We start from the raw sequence: 26,653 nt of genomic DNA on the forward strand, positions 1-26,653 counted from the left end.
TTTACACAGTTCGGTTCTCCCTTATTTTATCGCAAGTTGGAGTATTGGTTTTATGGCACCTAAATTTATGGGTACATATTTTTATGGTAAAGCCCAATGACATGTTCTGCATGGTCCATCAAGCTCTCTCAGTGTTTCTTCACTTGATTCACAACTCTGCAGGGTATGAATCAGTCCCGTAGTATAACCCTTAATCTCTTTTTAACCAGAATAATGTAGTGTGGCTTTTTTGATTTATGGTGTGTGTCACTCTCTCATCATACAATTATGTAAACCAAAGAAGGGGAAAACAAAATATTTCCCAAAAAACTCTTGTCAGCTCTCGATCAGTGCAGGGGATGAAGTTTCTTTATTGCACATAAGCAGCTGAGGCAGAAAATTCTTTGTGACTCACAGATACTTAAGTCGATCCTCAAGCAAGATGTGGGCCCCCACATCTGGGGCATGGGCTAAAGGGAAACTGGTCTGGTAGGGCGGTTTCTGCGTAGAAACATGACGTACCTCCTCAGGTACAGTGAGAGGCTTGAGGAGAAGGAAAGCTCCCTCTACTTTCCACTGACTTTTTTTAGCTTTCTGTATGCAGTGGTTAAAACTGGACGGACAGAAGGCGCTTAAGCCCTTGTTTGTCTTCCACAGGGTGAAGTGAAGAAGTGAAGCCTCCCAGCTGAACTACTATGAGGTCAGAAGCCTTGCTGCTATATTTCACACTGCTACACTTTGCTGGGGCTGGTTTCCCAGAAGATTCTGAGCCGATCAGTATTTCGCATGGCAACTGTAAGTATAAAAGGCCAGAGGAATTCATTTGCTTAATACTGATCAGGGGACTTCAAATCAACAGTATTTTGTTACAGTTGCGATGAATAAAGTTGTTTTTCTTGATGTCTCCCAGATCAGCCAATTTACGTTCTCAGATACTAATACAGGAACACGACTTTTTCATGTTGACTTGTAACTACTGGGTGGTAAACTGCCTGATCTTCTAAAACCATCGCCTTTCTCCTTCTCAAACAGAGACACTTCAGTAGCATAATCAAACCAAATATCTTGCTCTGTGCAGCAGCAAAGGAAGGAAGCCTTCTCGACCCCTCCGCCCCATAATCAAAGTGTCCCTCACCTGACTTGTGAAAATGTAGTTTTAGATAACCAGTGAGGCACCTCAGAGTAGCAAGCATAGCACACTAAAGTAACTAAGCTCTGAAAACATAAGTTGTCAATCTAATACAAATAATGGAACTTACTTCTTTAAGCTCTGATGGATTCCACTTTAGCATTAGGCATTTTTTGCTAAGCTGGAAATGTAGCTAAAAACCAGATCAAGACAAAGAATCTTTTGTAACAGAATCTGTCTTCTTTCCTACCAGCAGTAATTGGCAAACTCTCCAAAATCTAGAGTAACACAGACAGCTGCGAGTCAGTATTGAGATTTGCTGGCTGAACAGGTGAAGAGCTTTCTGTGCATTTCGCCATGCAAGTTAGGCTTAGCATAACTGATTCTTTCACATTTACCTCAACTCAATTACAATTACTGCAAACAAAAGTATTCTGAAGTCCCAAAGGTTCAGGTGTTTAAAAGGAAGTCTTTAGTGCCTGGGTCTGTAAAGTATGCTAAGGAGTAGCGAGTCAGCAATGAGTAGGCTTATGTTTAAGCCTACTTTGGGTCAGGAATTTGAATTTAATCTCTTGATTGTCCTTGCTTACTGTGCTTTGGGGTGGCCTTGGCACCTGTAAATTTGTCTGTTTTGGGTAAGGCCAAGCAGAAGGACAGACTCCAGAGGCACACTTGATGAGCTCCAAATGCTGATAGGCATCTGGGATACAAGAAAAGGGCAGAACTGCTCTGAAGCAAACCCTGCTGAAACATGTCTAGTGTGAACATTAGGTCTTCAGCACCAACATTTTCATCCTCCAGAAGGGTGACGCAAATTGTCCTTGCTAATGTAGAAATAGCCAGTCTTGATCCTTTTGGTGAAATAGAGCATGGGACAACTTCTTCCTCTGCAGCATGGCATGCTGAAATGCACATTAATGTACAAGCCCCCTGCTCAGGCTAGATCCGTGAGTTACAGAGGAAACAGAGAACAGCTTGGCAGTTAGACTTGGCATTTTGCATGTAGGACCTGGTCAGAAGGATTAAGCTTCTGAACGTACATCCTGCCTGTGCTATCTTAATTTGTTTCTCCAAGAGTTCTCAGCATCTGATTTGCACGGAAGTTCCTGTTTCTATACAGTTTTATCACCAGGCTTTCTGACACATGGCACTCTCAAGTGCTTTGCTGAAGCCATGGTGTGAATCAGTACTTTGACCAAGCTTAACAGGGAAAATACTTTTAGAGGACAATAGCTGAAAACGCTAGAGCAGCAACTGAGTTTCTGAGGAAACAGACTGCCTCTAACAGCTCCAGGTTTCTGGGAAAGCATATTGATGGGGAAAAGGCTCAGGCATAGCTAGATGCTAGTCAGCTCTGTATAACATGGACATGCAGGAATTCTGCACTGATGATGGTGCTCATCAGAGGTTTATCCTCCTCCTGTCTTCTGACTGCTGTTTTGTTTACTTAACTAGCTCCCTAGTTTGTGCATGTAGATGTCGTGATTGTGTATATACGAAGTCTAACAGCAAGGTGGCCCTTGATCAGAAGTGTTCACTGTTGCTATAGGTTGTACACACAGATCATCTGGGGAGCAGCAGCACAGCCCATGTGTGCTGAGGTATCACCAAAAAAATCAGGGGAATAGAGTGAATAAATGCTCTTGCTGACTGGTAGAGCTGGGGGGGAAGCTGACTTGTCGATAGCATAAGCTCAGTACAGGTCTTCCAGTCAGTATTGTTGTCCAGTTGCCAGAAGAACTGGAGTATCAAACTGGTTGCCAGAATAATATGCAGTGACTTTCATTTTATAAAGTTCAAGTGCTGGTTTCCCACCGTTTCTCAGAAATCCCCACAGCTGTTCTACGATGGCAGTCCAATCCTGGAGGAAATGCAGGGAGCTGGCAGTTCGAACCAAGGAGAGCCAAGTCTTTATCTTTAACCACTACCAGTCCAGCCATTGTGGTGATTGATGGGCCACTGTGAAACATCTTTGTCCTGCTAGACACTCTTTGGCAGCCAGGAGCGACCATTTAAGCTCTGCAAGCAGTGAAAGAAAAACTGTGAGAAAATGCCATGTACCTAGCTGCCAAGAGCTCCAGAACTGCTTTACGCTCTAAAAAACCTCACAATTTTTGTCTTCTAGAAAGCTGATGACTTTCTCCTTTGCAGCTGCAAAGACTGTAACCTTGAAGAACTCTCCAGCCCTCTGCGCCCATGCCTTCCAACCCCAGACTGCGGTGCCGGGGCAGAACAGAAACCATAGGTTTTGGCTGTAGCTGGGCTCCAGAGTGCTCCATGTTAGCACAGTTTCAGTTTGTGATTCTCCTTTGACCCTGTTTTTTTTTTTCTCCTTCCCGCAGATACAAGACAGTATCCGGTGTTTGTGGGTCACAAGCCAGGGCGGAACACCACGCAGAGGCACCGGTTGGACATCCAGCTGGTCATGGTCATGAACAGGACCCTCTATGTTGCTGCTAGGTCAGTAGCTCCCTGCTTGGCCACTCCTCCCTTGCTGCTTTTGGAGGGGGAAGTAGAAGACGAGGAATATTCAGAGTTGTTTGCTGCCGGACGCGTTATTTTTAGGATTTTCTCACTATCAAAGAGAGAGCTTTGCAGCCTGTTAGTAAGACATATTGGAAGCCTTGTTAGTCAGTCAACTAAGATTCAGTTTTGTGAGGTGCTGAGACAGTCCTTTCAGGACTACACACCTCTGCCTTCCTTTCAGTCTGGCAAGAGGGAAGTTGCCAGAGAAATTGTTCAGCCCCGTGGAGGAAAGAGTCTGTCCTCATCCTGTAATTTTGTTTGTGCACAGCATTAATGACATATTTTAGAGAATGATTCTGCTGGTGTACAAATGCATGTTCAGATAAGAGTTATTAAACTGTAAGGTTGCTGTTTTAGGCATGTTTTTAATATCATAAGACGAAAAAGAGGCAAACATGTTTGCTGCTGTTCTTTTGATGTACTCAGCAAGGTTAATTGAATTTGGTGTCTGGATTTTTTTGGAGAACTATAATGTGTAGATACAACCACATGCCTTTTTATAAAAGTTGCATATAGAGCCACTCATTCAGTTTGCATAGCTCAGCATGGCACCATCAGCTTCAGTGGAGCTAGACTGATATATACAGCTACCAGCCTGGCACAGATCAGACGTTGAACACTTCCTCTGTCTGCCTGTTGTTAGAGGAGGAGATTGATGATCTTAGAGTGGGAATTACCTGATGGACGCAGGATAAATGCAAGAAGAGTCCAGATTAGCAAGGGTGGGTAGTCCAGTTTAGGAGCTCTTGGACCCAGATCCTGTTTGGGACCTCCCCACAAGCTGCCCCTCCGGTAGCAGCTTGTTTTCTGCTGGTTTTCTGGTCCTTCTCCTCCATCGGAGAAATACGCACCCTTCTGTATGTGCCACAGAGAGCCAGGCTGTTGCTGCAGATGGGAGAAGTGGTGGGTGGGATGGCCGGGAGGTGAGAGGGGACAGCTGCTGAACAGGCAGCCTCTCGCCACCGGCTCTATCCTCAAAGCCCTTGGCAGCCTCCGGGAGCTGCCTGGATTCCTTCTCAAACAGCCACTCCCCATCTTCTGGGTAGTCAGATGTTTCTTGTGTGGAAATCTGCCTGTTGATCTCCACTTGGCACCAAGTGATCGGCTGCATTACGCCGGCAGAGTCACTGTGAGCCGTTTTTACATAGCTGTGTCCCTGCCTGCAGGAAGACCGCACTTCTACCTGTTGACCTACCCAGGCATTGCAGCCTTACCAGCTCAGCGCAGCTCCTTTGGGCTTCTCACATACACCAGTTCGTACAGGATCTGGGTAGCAGAGCACTCGTGCCAAGCCCTTGCGCCAAGTCCGGGCAAAGAGCACGCATGCTTCCACGGGGAGCTGCGGTGGTGCTGGTTGTAGGGCACAAAGAGTGGGCAGCCCCACAGCAAGGCCTCCCTGCGCTTTGCCTGAGCTCAGGGCTTAGTATTTTTGCTGCACTGAGTGTGATAATGAGCGGGGCGGGGGAGCTGGCTGAAGGGGTTTGAAAGGTGGTGGCAGGATTTCCTCCTTTTCATGGCTGAGTTCCCTTTGCTTTCCTTATTTGTTTTCCTTTAAATTAAGAAATCATTTGCAGTGAGGAGGTGGTAAATCCGCTTTGTGGATTTTGCTCTGCTGTATTCATAGTTTGTTCCCAGACTGAGATTGACGCAAGTAGACTGTCGCAGTGCCCAAGAAACCGGTATTACAGCAGGAAAACCCAGTGAAACATTTTGGGATATGAAACCACTGTGTGCACAAATTATATAAAGAATGCTAATATTTGGGGGATAGTATGTGTACTGCTATGTCAATATGCATTCTTATGTATTATGTGGCTATATATTTGTATAAAACAGTTTACTACAATGAGAGTGCTTACGTACTCCTAGGGTCTAGTGATCTACAAAAAAGAATAAGGACCTGGTCTGTTTTGTACTTACACCAGCCCAAAAAATCATCTTACACTTTTTTCCTGTGGTAATTCAAAAACTCTTTGACATATTCTTTTTCCCCTCCACATGTTACTGAATAAAATCCCTGCTGGGTTGAGAAGCCTACGTGATACAAGTTAAAATTCAAAGGTCATTTCTATCTTTAAGTAACAAACTTCAGAAAATGAGTCATCCTTTGATAACTAGTGTGAATGAAAGTTTCTAACTGCAGTACCGCATCTCCGTTAGAGGTAGTAGTAAATCTAGAGACTGAAGCAAATGTCTGCAAAATCAAAGGTGTTTCTCAAGGAGTTTTGTAACAAGATTCATTGAAACTGTAGCTAACATAAATCCCTTAGCTATCGTATCAGATGTTGCTTTCATATTGGTTTTTTTTAGACATTGAAATACAGCAATGTAAAGTTTACGTTTGTACCCAATTGTCTAAAAAGCAATCAAAACAACTGATTAAACACTGAGAGTTTTTATTTGGGGGTTGTTGGGTTTGGGTTGGGTTTTTTTTGTTTGTTTGCTTGTTTTAGAAAATCCAGCATTTAGTTTGCAGACAGTTTCCTTGCACAGGAGAGGACTAACTCAGATATGAGAATCGCTAACACTTTATTACTGAGCACCTGGCGTAGAACAAAATTTCTGTCTGTCAGTTGCTTATTTTGTCATGTGGGATACTTGACTCCTGTATTAGCTATTACCAAATAAAATATTGTGTCGCTTCGGAAAGGTTTTATTTCATATTATCAGGCAGAGATATCCAGCCAGTATAAATGAGAATAACTCAGCCAAAGACCATGAAGCCGTGCTGTCCGAATATCTGGCTTGCAGTCTGCAAAGGACCCGCTCTGTTTTCTTTTTTCTCGTGGGAAGGGTACTCCCTGACTGTCTCACTCACACTCGCCTGCACCCACGCACACACCCCCTTTTCTAAGTTTGCCATGTCTCCTCCTCCCATTGTCTTGTGCGGTGGCAGCTTTTGTTCACATTATCTGTCACCCCTCATGTGTATGTACAAAATGGTTTATTGAGCCCACGAAGCATCAGGATGGCTCCCTCCTCATTTGCAGTTACACGTTTCCAGATGATGCACTGAGTGGCCAAGGGTCATGCACAGCCGGTGGCATTATTTAAATTCCCTTCCTCCACAAGATTATGCCATGGCAACAAAACTCCGTTCTGCTGACTGGAGGTGGGAAAAACGGAAGCTCTAGGATTAAGTCAATTTGTGTTAGAATAACTTAATTAGCAGCGAGCTGTACACATACCACAGCTAGTAGGTAGTAGGAGTTGGGCAGCAGTGGGAAAAGGAGGGCAAGGACAATCCCGCATTGTCTGTGTTTAGAGAGCCCTCCCCTGAATTTGACAGCTCTTTCACTCTCTGCTGACATCGTCAGCAACTATGTTTCACGTACAGCATGAGAAAATTATATGTAATTTGCCTGATACTAACCCTCTTTCAGATGATCCGGTAACTTAGCATCTGACTTTTCTTTGAACTGTTTCTTGAACCAGAAAGTAAGTCCCCTGAAAGTTGTTTTATTGAGTGGAACTAAATAACTCAAGCCTCATTCTGAATACCACCACTTTATTGCTTTATTTTCTAATTGTCTTGTTTAAAAAGAAAAAATCATGACCACTGGAAAGCAAGACTGATGATTAAAATCAAGAGCTATGCTAGAAGAAGGTTTTAGAGCTTCAGCCGCACCTAATTTGCAATTCAAGAGATTTTGTTCCCACTTTTATATAGTAGGAGTGACAGCAACAAAGAGTGATGTACATAAAAAGGGAACTGTGCCGTAATTTATGAAGCTGGTATCACACTAATAGGTAATTTTAGTCCAGCACCAACCCTGACCACTGCTCTGCTAGTAAAGTCAGGCAAATAATAAACTGAAGCATTAAACCAATCTTGGAAGTAAATGACAGCTCTGGTTTTACAGAGTCTGGAGGAGAAGAAAACCCACAGCTCCTCACTTTGGCATCTTAGAAAGCAAACAGCCTCAAGCACCATAGCAGACAGCAGATTTTCAAAAGCCAGCTCCCTGCAACAATGCTGCCTCTTTTCTCCACGTGAGAGAAGTGTTGCTTACTCCTCTTATAGCAATGTTTTGTGTTTGCTTTATTTAAGAGGCTAGCACTGTTTCCCCAAAACCCAATAAAATGAATCTAACCTGGAGAGCAGGGATTTCTAAAACGGAAAAAGTCTGTATCCTACTTTCAGCAGACCCCTCCAATGCTGTGGATCATGCTCCAGCTGCACAGCTTCCTGCATTTTGAAAGAAGCCAATGTTATTTCAAGGAAAACTGAGATGGTCAGTCCCAGTTTGATGTGGCAGTTGCTACAGCACTGTGGGTTGGTGGTTTCTTTTCAAATTTTAGGTTCCATACAGATATGTCCTTGTCCTCACCTTACACCGAGGAGAATGTTTAAAAATACCTCTTTACCTGAGTAGCTGAGTCTGTTTCCTCTTTCCAAGGCAAGATTGGCAGCTAACTGTAGAGAGGGACACGTTCTCAGGAAAACAAGAAAGTAAATGCAAGAAAGAAATGTGAACTTTTTTCAGCGGAGTATTTTACAGTTTAGTTTGGCTACCAGTGTGTGAAGAGAAGAATGATTTCTGGGAATAGTTTTGTGGCTGTCAGCCTTTTGCCTACCATATTGTCAATCAAATTATCACAGCTGAGGTTAGACGCATGATTTAAAAAAAAAAAAAAAAAAGAAGGAAGCATTAACCTCTTTTTAACCCTGAATGGCTAAATGTGGCACAGTGACTGCTAGCCCAGGAATCTGGCAAAGGCTATCTAAGAACTATTGTAGCTGATTTCAGGATACGCAAAAACATCTGCATGCTAGATCATGGCATCTGCTCTAGGACCTATAGAGCAGAAATTATATGAAGTTCATCTCCTTTCCAGAATCTCATTTGTTCAAGTAATTTATTTTGGGAAAGAATCCTACTTTGAAGTTTTGTAGCATTTTTCTTTTTTTCTTAATGGTAAGGAAGATTGTTCATGTTTATACATGAAAGTGCTTTTCTGGGAGAAGCAGGTGATGCTGTCAGTAATGTTCCCTGGTAAGACCTGTGATCTTTTTTTGAATGGATTATGGATTATCTTGTGATAGATAGCTCTCTTCATAGAAAATGAACTGTCTGACTACTCCATTTGACTTTGCATTCATTTGCCTTTGTTTACAGGGACCATATTTATACTGTTGATATGGACACATCACATACAGAAGAAATTTATTTTAGCAAAGTAAGTAGCTTTTATCATCATCTAGAAACCAAGGACACTAGAACAAGCTCCAAATAAATAGGAAGATGACATTGTTTCAAACAATTTGCCAGCACTGCTGTAGAAACTGTAATAAGCAAGTAAGATGGCATTGCTGATCATATTTGGGGAAAGCTAGAATAGCAATCATGTCCTCTGTGAATTTCTGATAAGTAATTTAGCTGGGCTGATAAGCAATCTGTACTGAAATACAGTGAGGTCCCTGATGGAACATCTGTCAAAACATCTATTCATTTATATTCAGCAGTTTTCTATAACAGCTATACTATCCCAATTAAGTATACTGAAACTTTCATCATAAAAAGCAAGTGCTATTTACATATTTTCATGCACACAAATTTTATTCACTCATGAAAGTGATCACTAAATAAAATCTTATTATAACATCACTTTGTAGATGTATTCTCATTATCTCCATGGGAAGTTACATTCAAACTAAGAAGAGCTTTGTCTGCATTACCATATTACATATTAACATAAACATACTAGAAATAATCTTCCTTCAGCTCCTTTGCATTGCATACACATTGTGTAATATGTGCCAAACACAGCCTTGGACCAGCAGAAGATCATACAAATTTGGGCATTGGATGAACTCCACTGTAGGAGTGAAGAGTGTTTCATTGTAACTATGAATGTTGCTGAAGATGAACTTATGACCAATTACTTGTCAAAAAGTTAGGGCACAGGCTTGTAATGGAAATAAACATTCATGGTGACTCTTTCAGCTTAGGACCCTTCATGAATACACAGTGCCTCAGTTTACTGATGGGAAACACTGTCAGGACTGTTGTGGTTATAGTGTCTAAGATGTATTTTAGGCCATATGTTTTTAAATAAATTTTTATTTAAATTAATCAGCCTGCCACATTTGACCACTCCTGAAACTCACTGCAAAGAAGTCCAGGCTGGGATTTACCTGCAAGTGTTCTGGAGGAAGAGTATTAGCAGATAAAGTCAGCAGTATCTTGATAGGTGGAGGGCTGTCTGAGCCTGTTAGCTGACTTGAGATGATAAGAATTACCTGAATTTGATTTCTTTGCTAATCTAAAACACCGTCTTTCAGAACACATATTTCATTTAGAATCCAGTTAGGGTTTATAGTCCATAAATGTTTATTCTGATTTGCAGAACAATATCAAATTAAAAGAAGAGAGCATCTAGTACTTTTAAGAAAAGTGCACATATTTTTGAAAGTTGGCCGATTGCTGAATTCCGTTGGTTTAGGCTTTAAAAAAATGGGATAGGTTTCTAGTCTAATGAGTAGATGGCGACACAAAATTAAGTGAATGCTCCACATCACTGATCTTTCATTGCTGTGGTGAATTAATCATGGAGAAAGGGTGCAGAAAGCTTTCAATAAATACATGTTCAACAGCTAGCCTTCCCTAAGGGACTTCTGAAATCAAATGCAACAACCTCTGGGCTCTAATTGATTTCTTTCTTGATCCTTGCAGAAATTGACATGGAAATCTAGACAAGCTGATGTAGACACGTGCAGAATGAAGGGAAAACATAAGGTACACAATTTTCTTTTCTTCTGCATCTGCCACTTCAGTTTAGTTGCTTCACTGTTATCTTGGGCTGCTGTCTGTGATGTGGAATGGATCATGCCATTCGCTTCTTGCCAGTAATTGCTTTTTCCATCAACTTACTGAAGGCTTTAATTTGCAAAAATAGTTTGCTTTTAATGTGATAAAACATTACGACAGGAGCCACAGCAATATTCTGACATACTTAAAGCACTGGGGATTTTGGACATAATGCTTAGTGTACTGATTTTGCTTACCATTGCCTCAACAGCTAAATGTTGCTGTCCATCCTCCTGCAGGAATTTACTGAGAAGTTTCTGTAAAGCATCAGAAAGCATGAATGTGTACAGTTGTAGAAGGACTGCTTCTCACACCAGTTTTACCCTATTGTAACCTATGACTAGCACAAGTGGTAGCAGAATTAGATGCATACGCTTTGATTCTTTATACCTGCTTCCCCTTCTAGTTACAGATGCTTTATGCCAATACATTGCATTGGTGATGCTACTGTCTTACAGCAGCATAGATGAGAAGAAGATCAGATTTTTCACTCTTGAGGAAAGCAAGAGCATTCAAACAAAAACTGACCTATGTGAACAGTAGCAAAATCTGAGCTATAATATGAATGTCACATCTTCAGTTCTTTGTAACCATTTTTAAACCACTAGAATATAGATCAATTGCGTCTTGCTCATTGTCAGTTAAACATAGTTGAAATAAAGCCCAGAATATCACAGTGGCTACCAGCCAATTTCATTTTAGACCTGACAATGGCATAAAAATAAAGCCAGACACCCAAAATGCAGTAGCTGAAATACTTTTTATTATTTTTCTTCAGGATGAATGTCATAATTTTATTAAGGTTCTCCTAAAAAGAAATGAGGATACATTGTTTATCTGTGGAACAAATGCATTCAACCCTTCTTGCAGGAACTACAAGGTATGTGATCTGTTTGTGGGATTTCATTTATGCCTTGTCTTTCTGTTGGATTTATTGTGACTATGCTGGCAGTGCATCATTTAACTCTGCAGCGTTTATCCTGACTTGTTTCAATGCTACAGAGCTCAGTGTTGATTGGATTTCTGAGGATTGCTTGAATTGATTACCTACTTCTTTACAACTCCTGCACATCAGAGTTCATTGTCACTTTGCATTGCCCTCCGTAGGTGCAGAGTCCTTCAGATCCCTGCTTGGGGATGTGGTCACTCCTCACAGAGTTCCTCAGCTTGTCACTGACACCCACATCAAGTCATAGACTGATGCTGAGGATTACCTCTGGGGTAGCACATTTTAAATGTCTCTATTGTACTATTCTCAATCCCAAAGCCAGTTCTCAAGACACTTGAGGGCTTAGCACAGCAAAAGCTGGGAATGTTAGTGTTGGGGACCCAGCAGATATGGAAGCTGTGGAGATCCTATGGCACTGTGTGCTGTAAAAGTGATTGACAGCAGATCTCCACAGGGAAAGGTAGAGCAGGAGGGCGATGTATTCCTCACTAGCTGGGGATCTGCAAAGCCAAAACATTTTCTAGAGCAGTGTAGAAAACTCTGCCGGTCCATGGATACTCAACATTAATTCCTTGGCCCCAATTTCTTCCTTTGACACTGTGTGTTCCTGTCATCTGCATTTTAACAGGGCCCATTTATTCAAGTATTTCCCATTTTCTCAGGCTTGCACCAGTATAATCTGATGTAACCCCGAACTGTGGATGTCTTTGGAGTAGCTTTGAAATGAATTCGCATAGGCCCTTGATATCCAGACTCTGCTTTTCCAGGCACTGCTATCTCCCACAGGTCATTTCTAATCCTTCGGGAAAAAGAAAATTCAACTTTGCTAATGCTGCTTCTGATAAAGTCACAGCACAATTCTCATTCATTTCATTGGGTTCAGAGTTATTGTAAAAAACAGGGTTAAGAAGTTAATATCCAGGAAAACGACTTCTTTAGTGGTATTTGCTGTGACTGCTGCTCTTCCTTGCTTTTTCTGCAATGCTGCTTTACCTTGTTTAGCCACTGTGATGGCTCTAGTCTAGGAAGCATGGGAGAGAAGCTCAGCATAGTCTTTTCTTTCAGTCTGTGGAGGAAGAATAAAATTTGAATAAAAATACAAGCCTGCATCATGGTAACTGTGTGGTACAGGTAGCTGCTCTGTTAACAGACGTTTCTTCTTTTCTTCCTTTCCTTGCATCCCGCTCCTAGTGTGCAACGAAGCTTCTCGGTCTCAGTGCTGTATTTAGTCTTCCAGCACAGTTTGTCATTTTTTAGCTCTCAATGCCATTAATGTGGCTAACAAATCTCAATCAGTCCCCCTGCTAGAAAGCTGTCTTTTAATACAAATACAGATTTCCTTGGCATCCTGATGTGAGGGATATAAATGGCCCTCCTTACCCTTACTGCAGGTGTTTCATTCCCTGTGATGCATGGCCTCTGCAAACTGCCTCGCCTGTTGCTGAGCTGCAGGGGCTGGATAGTGATACCTCTGGGAGTCAGCAGAAGATCTCTCCAACACCTACCCTGGCTTTTCCTCCCTGTATTTCTGCATTATATAGAGAGAGTGCTAAAGATGTGCCAAACAGAAAACAGGGCTGTCCCTCCACACCACCAATGGAAGTGTGGATGAGCCTGGGGCGTGCAGCTCGGTGGAGGGAAAGTTGCTCAGGACTGTAACTTGTTTCCTTTCACTATCACGTGAAATGCTTTTCAGCCCTTGAGTAAACACAACTAATTCCCTTCAGAGTGGATTTTGACAGGAAGGATAAATGACAGAAAACAAATGATGATAAATTGTCCACTGGAGGACTTGGGTGCTGTAACATACGAGCTGAAAGTTGATTGGAGTACTTGATGGTGTTGAGTGGGGTATTTTTCATGCTCTGTGAACCTGTACTGTATGTGATTTATACAGTATGAGCTGCTCAAGTTACTTGAATATGCTGGAAAGATTCTTATTCCCAAAATACGGTAGTACAAGAATCGTAAAGAGGTAAGAGCTGTACCTTTCCCTCGTAGCTCACTAAACCCTCTTGAACTTAGCGTAAAGTTGATCTGTATATTTGTATCATTATCAGTGCCCGGGGTGAATTTATTTCCCAGGAGTTACACTTAAGCCTCAGGTTTTACAATTCCTACACAGATTAATTCTTGCCTGATGGTAAGAGGATTTCTCTGTGACACAGACTCAACTGACACAGTAAGACTTGGAGAGCATCCTTCTGAGTATGCAAATCAAGGAAGAGAGCACCACTGTTGAGACTGGAGCAGAAGGATCTCCGGACTTTGGGGAGAAAAATGCACACACAGATAATTGTCCTAGTGTTGTTTCTTCTGACTGCTGTGGCTTGCAGTCTTTTCTGTGTATAAGAGCGCTTCTGTTGGATCACTGTTGAGGGTAAATTTTGAATCCTTGCCAGAACCACAGGCCACATAGCCTGCTACAGTTCAACAGGAAGTTTGTGTACAGATAAAATATAGACTGAAGACTTTTGTAAAATGTGTCAGGGCAAGAGTGATTAGCTCCAAGAGAATGCCTGACTTAATGGACACACTCTTCAGACTGATTTTATTTAACACCATGATTTTTGTCAGGTTCTTAATTCATAGTCAGGAGCACAGTTAGAGAAAGGACCTTCCTCCCTGCCCAGAAAAGAAGAAACACTGTCATAAGCCTCATCCTAGTTAAGAAGTTTTGTTTCTCTACCTGAGGAGCTCCCTTTCATTTTTCAGATGGATACCCTGGAGTTCCTGGGAGATGAATTCAGTGGAATGGCCAGGTGCCCCTATGATGCAAAGCATGCCAACGTTGCATTGTTCGCAGGTAAAGTGACGGAGATAAACATTTTGCTTTCTGTCCTGCATCCCAGGCTTGCCAGAGCGCTGTGTCTCTTGAGTCCAGAATGCCAAAATCTAAAATGTGGCAAAGGGAGTGAATAATGACTAAAAATAGGGAGGAAATCACTAGCATGGAAGCCTTCCCTTCTCTGGGATTAACTTCACCACCATAAACATTGCCTGAAGCTTCAGTTTCCTGGTTCAGTATTTCAGTATTTCCTGGATTCGTGATAATATGATTCCAGACCAGTGTGAGGCACCGTTTCTGGCTGCATCCGGCTTCTGCGAAAGTCAAGGAGAGTCAAGGCTTGTGTGAACTTTAATGAGGAGTGGGCAGGATGTGCTTTTTAACAACTCTAAGCTGAAGTTAACCTTCATAATAAAAGGAAGTTAGGGAACATGCTGTGATGTCCTCTTTTCTAGATCTAGAAGGAAAGGGAAGGTGATTTTATTTTAAAGCAGAAAATATCTCAATGTAGTGCTACCAGCTGTTGTAGACAAAGGAGAGAAATCTGTTGATTAATAATGATTTATGCTGTATGCAGCAAAATACAGTTAACTCTGATTTCTACTACAATAGTTAAAAAAGTGAGTGCTTATTAATGGGGTTAATTTGGGCTGTTGATTGTGGAATTTTTGTACGTCTCTTCGTGAATTCCTGATTAAATTGTTTGTTTATTGACCTTCTCTTAGTGTGAACCCTGCTGATCTTTTCTTAGATTTGGCTGTAAAATAGATGGTGAAGATAGTACAGCATTCACCCATGATAATGTCAGTCCTTTTCAGCAAGTGTGATGCTAGAAACCAGAGCCTGGGTGCTTACGTGGAAATACATTAGCTATTCCTCTGAAGATTTAAGAGTGTGCAAGTATTCCAGCCGCTCTCAACTGACTCTGTAGCCAAAGGGCTGTATTAAGCACTACTGTGTTTGAGGTGGCATCATCTGCCTTACAAAGGAGAGATTTTTATGGCAGGTTGCAATTTTTTTTTTTTTTTAATTCTCTATAGTGTAAATAAATGGGTCCTTTTCTTTCAAAAATAATGGTGAAGATGATGGTGGTAGTATGTAATTTCTTAATTACAGTCAAAAGAACATAAAGTAGAAATTCTCTGATTGTAGCAGGTGATTCATAAACCATGGAAAGAGAGAAACACCTTCAGAGTAAGATTTATCCTATGTTTCTCAGATTCCCTATACTTAGGGCAGTCTGAATCACCTTTCAGAAGGGCCTTTCTCACTATACTGGCCAAGAAAGTGGCCAACTTAATGTAAACATTTACCTTGCATACAGCTGAAGTTTGGTAAGATGACTCCCACTCTGTCACTAAAGAAGTCCTCGCATTATTTGAAAATAACAAGAATATTTTTAGAAATTATCCTACTCTGTCATGATGATTCAGAATGAATTTGATACTGTTCAAATAAATTCTTGTAGAATATACCCTGTAAATCTGCTAGCTTCCGAAAATCACTGTTTGATATGCCATACATATTGATAACCATGATAACTTTTCAGAGTGCAGTGAAAAGCAGTTGCAGAGCAGTTTAGGGCACTAATCCAGCTCATCTGAGCCTTTTGGGTGCACTTACATGAATATGGCTCTTCTTGCAGCATGTAGCTATTACAGCTGATATGTGCGAATTGTAATTGGTCACATGGTCTTCAGGAACTTGGCAGGAAAAAAAATAAATGTGTGATTGTATTAACATGATTTCAGACATCCATATCTAAACAATTCAGCTTTTTATTCTATTTTAAAATTGTTTTTAGTATCTGCTTTTTTTGTAATTATTTTTTTCTGGTTTTGCTAAGAAAAAAAGCCCATTTTTAAATGGCCAAATAATGATCGGGAATTGTGGGGCTCAGAACAAAGAGTACAGTCCTGCTAATAAAAAACAGTCTGATTTTTAAATCTTGAACTGAAATTAAGCGTTGTCTGTAAATACAGTGAGGAGAGCTTGACCAACAGAAGCCCCTCTGCTTTGTCCTGGGTATATCCTCAGTGCTGGTGCCTTCAAGGCACCCAACATAATCTCTGTCAAAGGAGATGTAGGCCATTCTGATTTTTGTGTAGAAACAACTGAGACACAAGTTGTTCTCTTTGTGCTGCAATGCTTGTGCTCCTACCAGACATCATGTTCCAAGATCTGTCTCACACATGAAAACAGCCCTGTACAGTTACCATGACCTGCAAACAGATTAGACAACAAATATAATTTTAAAATGTTCTTGGAGCTCGTGCTTTTACCTCCTGATAGTTTTGCATCTTTTGGTTGTCCTTGGGGTGCCATTTTGTAGTCTCTTTCTTATCACTTGTCCTCCAGTTCTTGAAGAGAGAGGAATGCATAATTCATGCAGGAAATGCCTAAAACACATTTGAGAAAAGAAACATAGATAGGCAATCCTCCTCCATCTCTTTGCTTCCCTGTTTTCCCTGGGCTCCCTGCACACTATTTATTTTTTTGCTGGTGATCTTTGGCAGAGGAGAAGTGCTCTCAAAGGGAGAGATTTGCATAAGTGTCAATTAGCTGACAGTCCCTAAGACCTGTCTGGTTTGCCCTCCCAGTTAAAACTAACAGTTCTGTCGTAGCTTCCCCATATTTATTTTGCTCACACACGTAGGCAGAATTTATGAGCATTGAACCAGAGGCATGTGCAGGGAAACTGGATAGGGTAGTTCAGTATGACTTACTTACCTAAACTGGAGAAGAATTACTCCATAAGGTTTCTTCTCCCACAGCATCCTTCTGAAATTTTGAAAACTGGTGACTTGCTTGTTCAGTGCTCAGCCCAATTACCTAGCTGGATTTTTTCCCTTTAGTGTTCCTTAGGAGATTGTGATGAGTTAGTTTGCCCCATCTCATTTGACTGATGAGAAAAAGCAATTGTATTATTTCTAATGCTCCCCCGCTCTTGTTTCTTCTTTCCTTCCTCCCCAGAGGGAAAGCTGTATTCTGCCACAGTGACTGACTTCCTTGCAATAGATGCAGTCATATACCGGAGCCTTGGAGACAGCCCAACTCTGCGGACAGTTAAACATGACTCAAAGTGGTTGAAAGGTAGATAAACAAACAAAACAAAAAAAAGCAGCATCTCTGATGAGAGTCTTGGATTCCTGACAGACCTCTCTATCATTTCATTTCACCAACGCTTTCTGGCAGAAAGAAGAAACTAAATTACATCTCTTACTTACACTGATCTGTTTATCTCTTTTCCTCTTCTCCTGACCCCAAGTTACTGGACCTGACAGAAACTGTGAGCGTGGTAGATCAGAATATATATTCCAGCGAGCTTTCCAAGCTGAAATCCATCAGTTTACAGCTGTTGGATGTAAAGGTTGGAACTTGCAGGGCTCAGTGTGCTTGGGCTGTGTTTGAAAATATTCCTGCCCCAGGACTGTGTTAGGTAACAGTCAAGGCTTCATGAAGTATAGAGAGTTTGTCCTGTAATATTAAGATCATCAATGAAAATAAAATTACGGGAATATTGCACAAAGCCTTTCTTTTATGGTTCTTAGGGACTGTACAGCTGCCATTGAATTAGGCAATTTCTGTGCTCTAAATACCCTCATTGTTAAAAACGGTGCTGTTTAGCTTCACGTAGGCGTTATGAATAGTTAGCATTTGGAGTGATTTTAACAGGGAGCAAAGCCATAGTTTGAAGTCTTTTTCTGCATGCAGCAATGTTTTGCCAGGTGTCGACTTTAGCTGTCCCACTTTGCTTGCTGCTACAGACACGTGTGGGCAGAAACAGTTACATGGTTTGTTATTCCCTCCACACACAGCCTGCATGCTGTAAAGAGCACTGCATGGACCCCTCAGGCATACCATTATATATTGCCTCTTTACCTTTCCTCATACACCATGCAGGGCAGGCGTATTAGCAGCAAGCACTTAACTACCTTGCAGTGATGTTGCGCAGATTTTTCCCCAGCTGTCGTGTCCCCAGACAGTGATTCATCTGTGGTGGTGATGTTGCTACTTCTGAAAACTGAGCAAGTTTGCCTAATGCGAGCATTTCACCTTTGGATGTTTAGTGTGAATGTATTTGTTTTCTCTTTGCATGCTATATGCTGTACATGGTGCCTAAATAGGATGTCTCGGCCTTTTTTCTAGAACCGTACTTTGTCCAGGCAGTGGACTATGGCAATTACATTTACTTCTTCTTCCGGGAAATAGCAGTGGAGTACAACAGCATGGGAAAGGTAAGGGCAAAAACATTGCCTTGAATGACTTTGTCAGATTCAGGAGGAGGAAAACATATGCTACTCTTGGACCAATGCTGTTAGGAGTGACCTTGAAATAAGAACCATAAATCATGATGACAAGGTCATCATTTTGAGAAGATTCCTATCGCTCAAGCCAAAAGGTTGGTTGGAGTGAAACATTGCACTTTCTTGAAAGGAAACACAGTGTTTTCTTACAGTGATGGTGTATGCTGGAATCTCTTTTCTCAAATCATAAAAAGCACAAGGCAAATGTAGTTAGTTCAGCATAGTAGGTAATTGTTAAAAATAGATTCCAAAGCAGGGAGATATTTTTCTTTAAGAAATCTGAATTGGAGTGCTGAGTAAACAGGGGCAGGAATTTTGTGCTCTGCCGTTCTGCAAAGAATTATTAAACACTTTCTGCATTTTTGCTAATTTCACAATAGCTTTCTGACTAAGCAGTCAGAAAAGCTGACCAAGGTCACAAAGGTGGAGAGCAGGAATAAAAGCCCAGCAAGATTTGCATAGGTTTTAAGTGCTGAAAACACGAGAGTCAGAGCAGGCAGCGTGTGTTGCAGGGATTGTGAATATAAAATGTGCTTTTGTTTGGGGAAATAGAAAGCTAAGCAGTCTGTATGGAAATGAGTTTTATATGGGTTGAGAACAGATCTCCTGACGGATTTATGGCTGTATAGTAAATGCCACAGCCTTATCTTTTATAGCACACTGTTCCAAAGCTGAGTTTTTCTCTGTTTCTTATTTGTCACAGATTATGAACCATGGGATTAAATTAAGCATCTTGCTGTGTTATTCCAAATGTTTTCAAAGCAGAATTCCAACAAAGTCTTTTAGTTCAAACAAACATTTCATTTTCTCCATTATTTTTGCTCTACTCCTTCCAGGTAGTTTTCCCAAGGGTGGCTCAGGTTTGCAAAAATGACATGGGAGGATCTCAGAGAGTGCTGGAAAAACAGTGGACTTCCTTTCTCAAGGCTCGTTTGAACTGCTCAGTTCCTGGCGATTCACACTTCTACTTCAACATACTGCAGGCAGTTACAGATGTTATCCATTTCAATGGCCGGGATGTTGTTTTAGCAACCTTCTCCACTCCATATAATAGGTAATAGGCAATAGGTGCAATAACCTTTTACCTTCTGTTTCCTTTATGCTTTGCTTTTCTCTGCAGTTTCTTTTTACTTTATGAAGGTACAAGAAGTGATCGCTCATACAATGTAATTATTATGTACCACACGCTTACAGATAGTTTGTGTTTCATTTTAAGATACCCTGGTATTGCTTACTGCATTTTATATCTGATAATTTAGAGCAGCTTTCAGCCATTTACTATCTGGACATGTTCCTTGGACGTACTTTTCTTTACATGGGAATAATTCAGACCGATCACCAACTTTTGCAGCGTGTGACTTGCAGAATGTTATTCCAAAGAGAAAGTATGATTTTTTTTTTTTCTCACGGAGAAAGGACTTGGTCTGTCCTGTTTACATCTAAAGCCCCAAGAACCACGTTAGTACTCCTTCCCTCCATTACATGCATCCCTACTGACTCCTGCATTTTCTCCTGGGAAAGCCAAGATCCTACGCTGTCCTGCTGGCTGGGGGAGGAGGGTTCTCAGAACACCTGTATTTCATTGTTCACATGGTTTTCCAAAAGCATTGGTTCATCTGCAAAGAATTTATTACCATTAGACATTATAACATGTTTCTCCAGAAGTTACTAGAAGAGTAACTGTATCTAATTATTGAGGTCTCCCAGATAAGTTAAAAAAATAGAAGCATTCTAATTAAAAAATATATTGCTGTTTCACAGAGTAACGTTTGAGCTGAAAGGGAAACTTTATTGCTGAAATTCATCTGGTTTTGCTGTACACTCACCACCTCTTGTCAAAGCCTGACCTCAGTGAGGTCGTGCACAGAACTGGCTTCAAATAAGAGTAAGCCCAGGCCTGTAATGTATAATCACTGCTTTTGACATCAAAACGATAGAAACTGCAATGGAATAATTATGCTGCCAATAGGGAATACAGGCTTAAATTAAGATGATCTCTTTTTATGCAAACTGGCTTAATAAAAACAAGTGAACAAACAGAGATTCAGCATCAAAAAATAGATTGTATCTCGAGGGTATCTCGAAACTGAAATTGTCCTCCTGCTCTGTTAGTATCTCCTGTGGTGTGTCACGAATAATACTTTTCCTTAAACCCTGCATTTTAAAATCTAAGTACTTGTTGTTAAAACCAAGGTGCTATTTCATAGCCCCCATTTTTTGCCAGCCATTGAAGACGACAGGAAGGCACATAGGCTTGGAGACACCTCATTAACAGACCTACCTCTGACATGGACACATCTCTCTCTTTCCTCCTGCACTGAGGAAAAGCTGCAACAAATATCTTTGATCTCTGGAACAAAGCTTTCCCCTAGAGTGAGCTGGAAGATTCCCCAGTCTAACCTGAGGTCACCCAGGGTAGGAGCTGGTGATGGATTATAGTCCAGTGGTTGGGAGATGGCTTGGCTGTGACGCGCAGTACTCCATCTGTATGGCTTTATCACACTGCGGACCTGCAAATTGCCATCCTCAAGAGTAAAAGCTGTTGCAGTCTTCTCACAGCAGCAATCCCTTGAGGTGTCTTTTAGGGTGAGGTCCTGTGTGTGGCCGAATATACCCTTGACCAACTCTTACATCAACATACATGTGGCTGCCTCCATTTAAAACTCTTGCTGTGTAGTATCATGTTAATATAGAGCTTTGAAGTTTCCTTCCATATGAAAACACAATCTGTGGAGATCAAAGTAAGACTAATACTGTCTCCCTACTTGCTGTTTCCTTCACTAACAAGCATTTTGAAACCTTTTGATATTCAAACAGTCATTTTCCTATCAATTTGTATACCTTCATAAATTTAGTTTTATTCTCTGTAACAGTATTATAGTTCCTACATTTTTTCTTTGGTGTGTAATAACCTAGTAGCTAAAAGCAGAATTGAAAGCCTCAGCCAGCTGGGTTCATGCTATTTACCTGATAAAATCAAGCGGTGAAAGTCAGACACAAATATAGTAGTTCATGTGTAAAAAAATGAAAGATGGATAAATTAATAATTCATGCTTCCAAGTGACTGACCATGGGAAACACCTAAGCCTTTCAGAAAGTATGTAGGTAAGGTTATAATTATGTTTAGACAATGCTATCGTGCAGTTGCATGCGAATAATCAAGAAGTTGAAATTTACAACTTTATGATCTAAAAATAAAATTGAATTTGCTTCTATAAGCTCTTTACACCTCATTGAGTTAAGCAAATTCCTGAGCATAGTTAACTCCTTTCCGTTGGGAAAAATTGGTGGAGATCAGGCTGTGGGAGGATGGAGTAATAACTTGTAAATGGCAAGTCAATGGCATGCTGCAGCATGCTCCCAGTATGATCAGCACCAACTTCTGAACTGTCTGCAGTGTATTTCTGAGGCATGACAGGGACTATAATAATTAATAACAAGGGATGTTGTGACTTACAAGAACTTAAATTTCCAAATAATGGGCTCTGAATGAGACTGGCTATTACTCCTCATGCATCGCCAGTGGTACGCAGAGTTTCGCAGATTCTTTCCCTCCTTCAAGACTATTGCAACTACTTGTGTTTGTAGAGGCTTTGAAAAAAAATTGTGCTGGCAGGAACTGTCTGCTGATTGGTATATTTCAGGCATTTCCATGGGGCTGGCTTTTTCTGTCAATACTCAGAGGTTACAGAGTTCAGGATTGAGTAGCCTGTGACAGGAAGACTTCTATACAGCGTGTTTTTCACTCAAGATTTTATGCATAACTGCAGAATGAGTAACAATTTCTGGGAAATGTCACTTTGCAGCATCCCTGGCTCTGCAGTGTGTGCCTATGACATGCTTGACATTGCCAATGTATTTACTGGGAGATTCAAAGAACAAAAGTCTCCAGATTCCACATGGACACCAGTTCCTGACGAACGAGTGCCCAAGCCCAGGTACGTTTCATGTATAGTGATAGTGTTCTGTTCCTGCACACGGCACAGAGGTTTTTGACAATTTGAACATCCTTGTAAGGTGCAGATACAATTGAAGATACATGTTGTAACAGTAAAATACAAGTTGAGTTGCATTTGGATCTAAGGTATGCAAGTGAGAATTTTTCCACTTAAACAAGATTTGTGTAACATAAATCAGGCCAGTGTTAGATCTACTTGGTCAGAATAATCTATCACTTAAGAGTGGCATGAGTTACACACCTGTTGCAAATTGGTTCAGTAATGGATATATCTATCTCATTACAAAGCCTGCACCAGTTCTGCAGTTTGCTGTTCTGCAGTTGACATGCATTTTATGTGCCACAGAGGATGCATCATGGGGAGAAAAAAACAGCATTCCATCAAAATGGAGGTTCAGTTTATTTCATTCCTCCTATGAGTTGTTTTCTTGTTTTCCCTGCTTCCACTTCCCTCCTGTTTGCATGTGGCTCCGCTATTACACTTTCTTCCTATTTCCTAAAGCACCTGTTTCGTACAAGTTGCTGTTGACAGCCACTTGTTAACTCATTTACACCAGTGGCATTTTGCTCTGAGAATATGATATGAATGTAGATAAAGCAAGTTCATTTATCTCAGTCAAGCTCTATCACTTTAATGTATGTTTTACATTGCCTGTGATACCTTTCATAACTTCAAAAGAAAAACACATCTGAAGCTCTGTGGTGGCAACTGAGCTTCTACCTAAATCCAAAGCTGGCCCATCATGTTTTAGAGTTGCCAAGTATAGCCTAGTTCCCTTTTTGGCTGAGGTGCACAGCAGGGTTTACTTCGTTACTCGATTAAACCAGTTTTGAGATTAAAACAGGATTAAGCCAATCATGTGATTAGGATTTAGGAGGAAATAGGCCTCCAGATTAGATATACAGAAACCGCAGGCACCACAGTGCCATAAGGCTGCTCCCTAGAGTTCTCTGGGAATGTCACCTTATGAATCGGTGCCCTTGCAAGGACCTGGGAGACTTGTGATGCCTTTGGTTTCTCCTTCTCTGCCTTTGTTGCTAATTCTATATGCAGTTGCAAGACAACCAAAATATTTTGGATACAAAGAGGCAGTACACAGAGTCTCTCCATGTAGTGTTCATTATGCAGCTGTGTTGGACCAGACTCACTGACCCAGCTAGTCCCCTCCACTCCTGTGCTAACTTCCTACATAACATTGCCTAAGGTTTGAATATTTATCGAAATCTGAGTGACAGATATGATAGGACCAGTGCTCTATTTGGTTCGTATATTTTGGCATTACTCCGTTGATGTCAGTGTTTCTGCCCATGTCAGAGCAGATGAAAATTGGATGCTGCAGCATGTTTATGAGTGGTTGGTCCATCTTTCATCTTCCCATCTCACAGTGGCTCAAAGCCTTGAAGAATCATAATGCTGTAGGAAATGAGATCAAATGAACCTTCTGTTGGAGAAAATAACCCACAAAAAATTAGTAACAGGCAAAGCATTTTGCTGCTTCCTGTGTAGAGATGACCTGTCCAGGCAGGAAAGTTAAGTTACCTCTGAGCAGCAGGGTAGATTTTAGGAACAGAGTGAGCAGATTTGCATTTAAGTTTTCGAAGCATGAGTACATAACATTTCAGTGAAAGTCCTCAATGTGCTACTGTACTTAAATGGTGTCATCCAAATTGAAAGAAGGGTAAACCCAGTGTTTACATGGATGCTTGCTGAGTTGTTTTCTCCAATACCTGTCCTACCAGACAGGACTGAAAGCATCATTCTTTCACAGGTGCTAAAAAATCAACTTCCTTCTGTATGTTAGGGACTGCTTTTATTCCAGGGAAGAGCAGTCAACTAGGTGAGTTACAGATCAGAAAGCACCTGTCCCTAGTGGGGAGCATCAAGTCAAATGCACACATGCAGTAATTAGGTTCTATGTGAGTTAATGAACTACAAACTGTGTGTCACACTGCTGCTGAAGAAATGTCTTTGTGCTTTTAGGTGACATGTCAAGCCCTTGTGAGTGGAGGATAGAGCAGGATTTTAGGCTTCCCCTGAGGGACTGAACAAGTCTACCAGCCTTCTCAATCCTCCATTTAAACCCTTGTAATGCACATCAGATTTCACTGAGGGCCTGATTACAAAAGGAGATTTGTACTAGCCATCAAATAAGTGTTCTGGTTTTACCCTCTTGTTTTATTTAGGCCCGGTTGCTGTGCTGGCTCTACATCATTAGAAAAATATGTAACCTCTAATGAGTTCCCCGATGATACTCTGAACTTCATCAAAACACATCCACTGATGGACGAGGCTGTACCTTCCATTGTCAATCGACCCTGGTTCCTGAGAACGATGGTCAGGTACGTACCTCCAAATGGACTCTTGTCCTCGTCATAGCTGTCAAGTTGTGCTAATAGTCCTGCTCAGAATACTCTCAAACTCTGTAAACATCCTCGGTGTGCTGGGCATGAATCCAGCTAGGAATGATGGCAGTGTTGAGCAGATGCCACAGAAGTCCCTGAGCGGCTTTCAAGGTAGGAAAAAACCTCAGTCCTTTCCAGCCATGCTGTGCTGAAACGGGATCTTGGAGGAAATGCTGTGCAGGGAAGGTTGACCCGCCTGTTGGCTTATGGGTCAGTGTTTCAGACAGCTCTGTAGAAAACTTTGGGTAAGGATCAGCAGACAGCCCAGGGATATGTACACAGGATACAAACATGCCTGCCAGGATATGTTCACAGGATATGAAGATGTCTGTCGGGATATATACTGGTATGTTTTAATGTTTACAGAAGTGTACAGACAGAAATAATCACATAATCTGTATCCTTTCTATGGTAACAAGAGAAAAATAATAATGAAGAGATTTGAACAAAGACTCATAAATCAGCAAGCCTCAAAGACACCATCCCCTTCCTATCAAAATACATTCCCACTCTCTGCTGTGGTCATTATACTGCTTATCTACCCTCCAGTTGTGAACAGAATAATGTGACTAAATTTTGCCGTGTTTTCCTCTCTTCCTCCGTACAAGGGTAGAGTTTTGTGCCGGGCAGTGTTTAGCTCTGAAAGGATCTGACTTAGTATTAGTAATGTATCTTCTGTCAGGTTTTTATGTCAGGTTCTGCACCTCCAACTAAAGATGAGACCAGCAAGTTCTGCAGAGTGCTTTCCTTTGATCACCAGTAACAGATAACTGGTACCAAATCACCAGTACTCATTTTCAATAAATTGTGTCATCCCAAGATTCACCATCATCTCAGCACTGAACTCACTTACTGGCAGTTGTGTGATTATTTTTAGTGAGTTAAAATGGTGTTTAGCTCCTCACTATTGCACTCACACAGCTTTTCCTGACAAAAGAGTTAAACGCAGATCAGTTGTCATTATTGCTGCTTTTAATGTGACAGAGCTTGAAATTAATGAAAAATTTCATTGTGCTGATTTTCTTTCCCTGCTTGAAGAAGTCACGAGGCTAGTACTTTGCTTTTGAGTGGAAGGATAATTCCTAAATGGCCTCAGACTCTTAGGACCCCTTCAGCTTTCTGCAAACACTTCTGCTAGCTATTGGACATATGAACATGCAGACAAACACACAAAATTTCCCCACCATTTGGGGAGCCAAACTGGTACAGCCTGTGTTGACTTATAGGGTTATTCAGCTAGGAAAATGCTTAAATATGTTATATAGTTGCTAGAAGGTTACCACACAGTTATCTGAAGTGGAAAAAGTGATAAAATAAATCACAGTCTAATCTGAAGCGATGCAAAATGCTGTATTGTTATTCTAGATACCGCCTGACCAAAATTGCTGTGGACTCTGCTGCTGGGCCGTTTCAGAACTACACCGTGGTTTTCTTGGGATCAGAGAAGGGAATCATCCTGAAGTTCTTGGCACGGACAGGAAACAGTGGTTTCCTAAATGATAGCCTTTTCCTGGAGGAGATGAACGTTTACAATCCTGAAAAGTGTGTATCTGATTCTTTGTACTCATGTAAGGGTGACTTTGAACTTCCGATTTCCCAGAGAACTAGGTTGTCCCATGAAAAGGGAAGTGGTTAAAGAAGGCAATTTTTTAAGTAGTTCTAAATTGTTTGGGGCGGGGATGTCTGCTTATCAGTCTCTACATTGCAATAAGATATTTTTTATTCAGTATGAGTAGAAAATAGCCCATCCTATGCAGCAGTTGATGGATAATTACAAGTGAAATTCTGCAAAGGAAGATTAA

At 41.2% G+C, this 26,653-nt stretch overlaps 1 protein-coding gene across 4 annotated transcripts in view; it reads left to right on the top strand.

Annotated features, from left to right (window-relative positions):
- The first annotated feature begins 674 nt into the window (after window positions 1–674).
- SEMA6A (semaphorin 6A) overlaps window positions 675–26,653 on the top strand; it is a 62,556-nt gene continuing 36,577 nt past the window's right edge. For all 4 annotated transcript variants that reach the window (XM_059834437.1, XM_059834439.1, XM_059834438.1 and 1 more), the window contains exons 1-12: window positions 675–774; window positions 3,451–3,568; window positions 8,755–8,815; window positions 10,312–10,374; window positions 11,225–11,326; window positions 14,111–14,201; window positions 17,157–17,276; window positions 18,333–18,421; window positions 19,327–19,544; window positions 22,297–22,428; window positions 24,633–24,788; window positions 26,217–26,393. In XM_059834437.1, the coding sequence (XP_059690420.1) occupies window positions 675–774; window positions 3,451–3,568; window positions 8,755–8,815; window positions 10,312–10,374; window positions 11,225–11,326; window positions 14,111–14,201; window positions 17,157–17,276; window positions 18,333–18,421; window positions 19,327–19,544; window positions 22,297–22,428; window positions 24,633–24,788; window positions 26,217–26,393 (1,427 nt within the window). The remainder of the gene's footprint in view (window positions 775–3,450; window positions 3,569–8,754; window positions 8,816–10,311; window positions 10,375–11,224; window positions 11,327–14,110; window positions 14,202–17,156; window positions 17,277–18,332; window positions 18,422–19,326; window positions 19,545–22,296; window positions 22,429–24,632; window positions 24,789–26,216; window positions 26,394–26,653) is intronic.

The sequence above is a fragment of the Gavia stellata genome, chromosome Z (assembly GCF_030936135.1).
Source record: "Gavia stellata isolate bGavSte3 chromosome Z, bGavSte3.hap2, whole genome shotgun sequence".
NCBI lineage: Eukaryota > Metazoa > Chordata > Aves > Gaviiformes > Gaviidae > Gavia > Gavia stellata.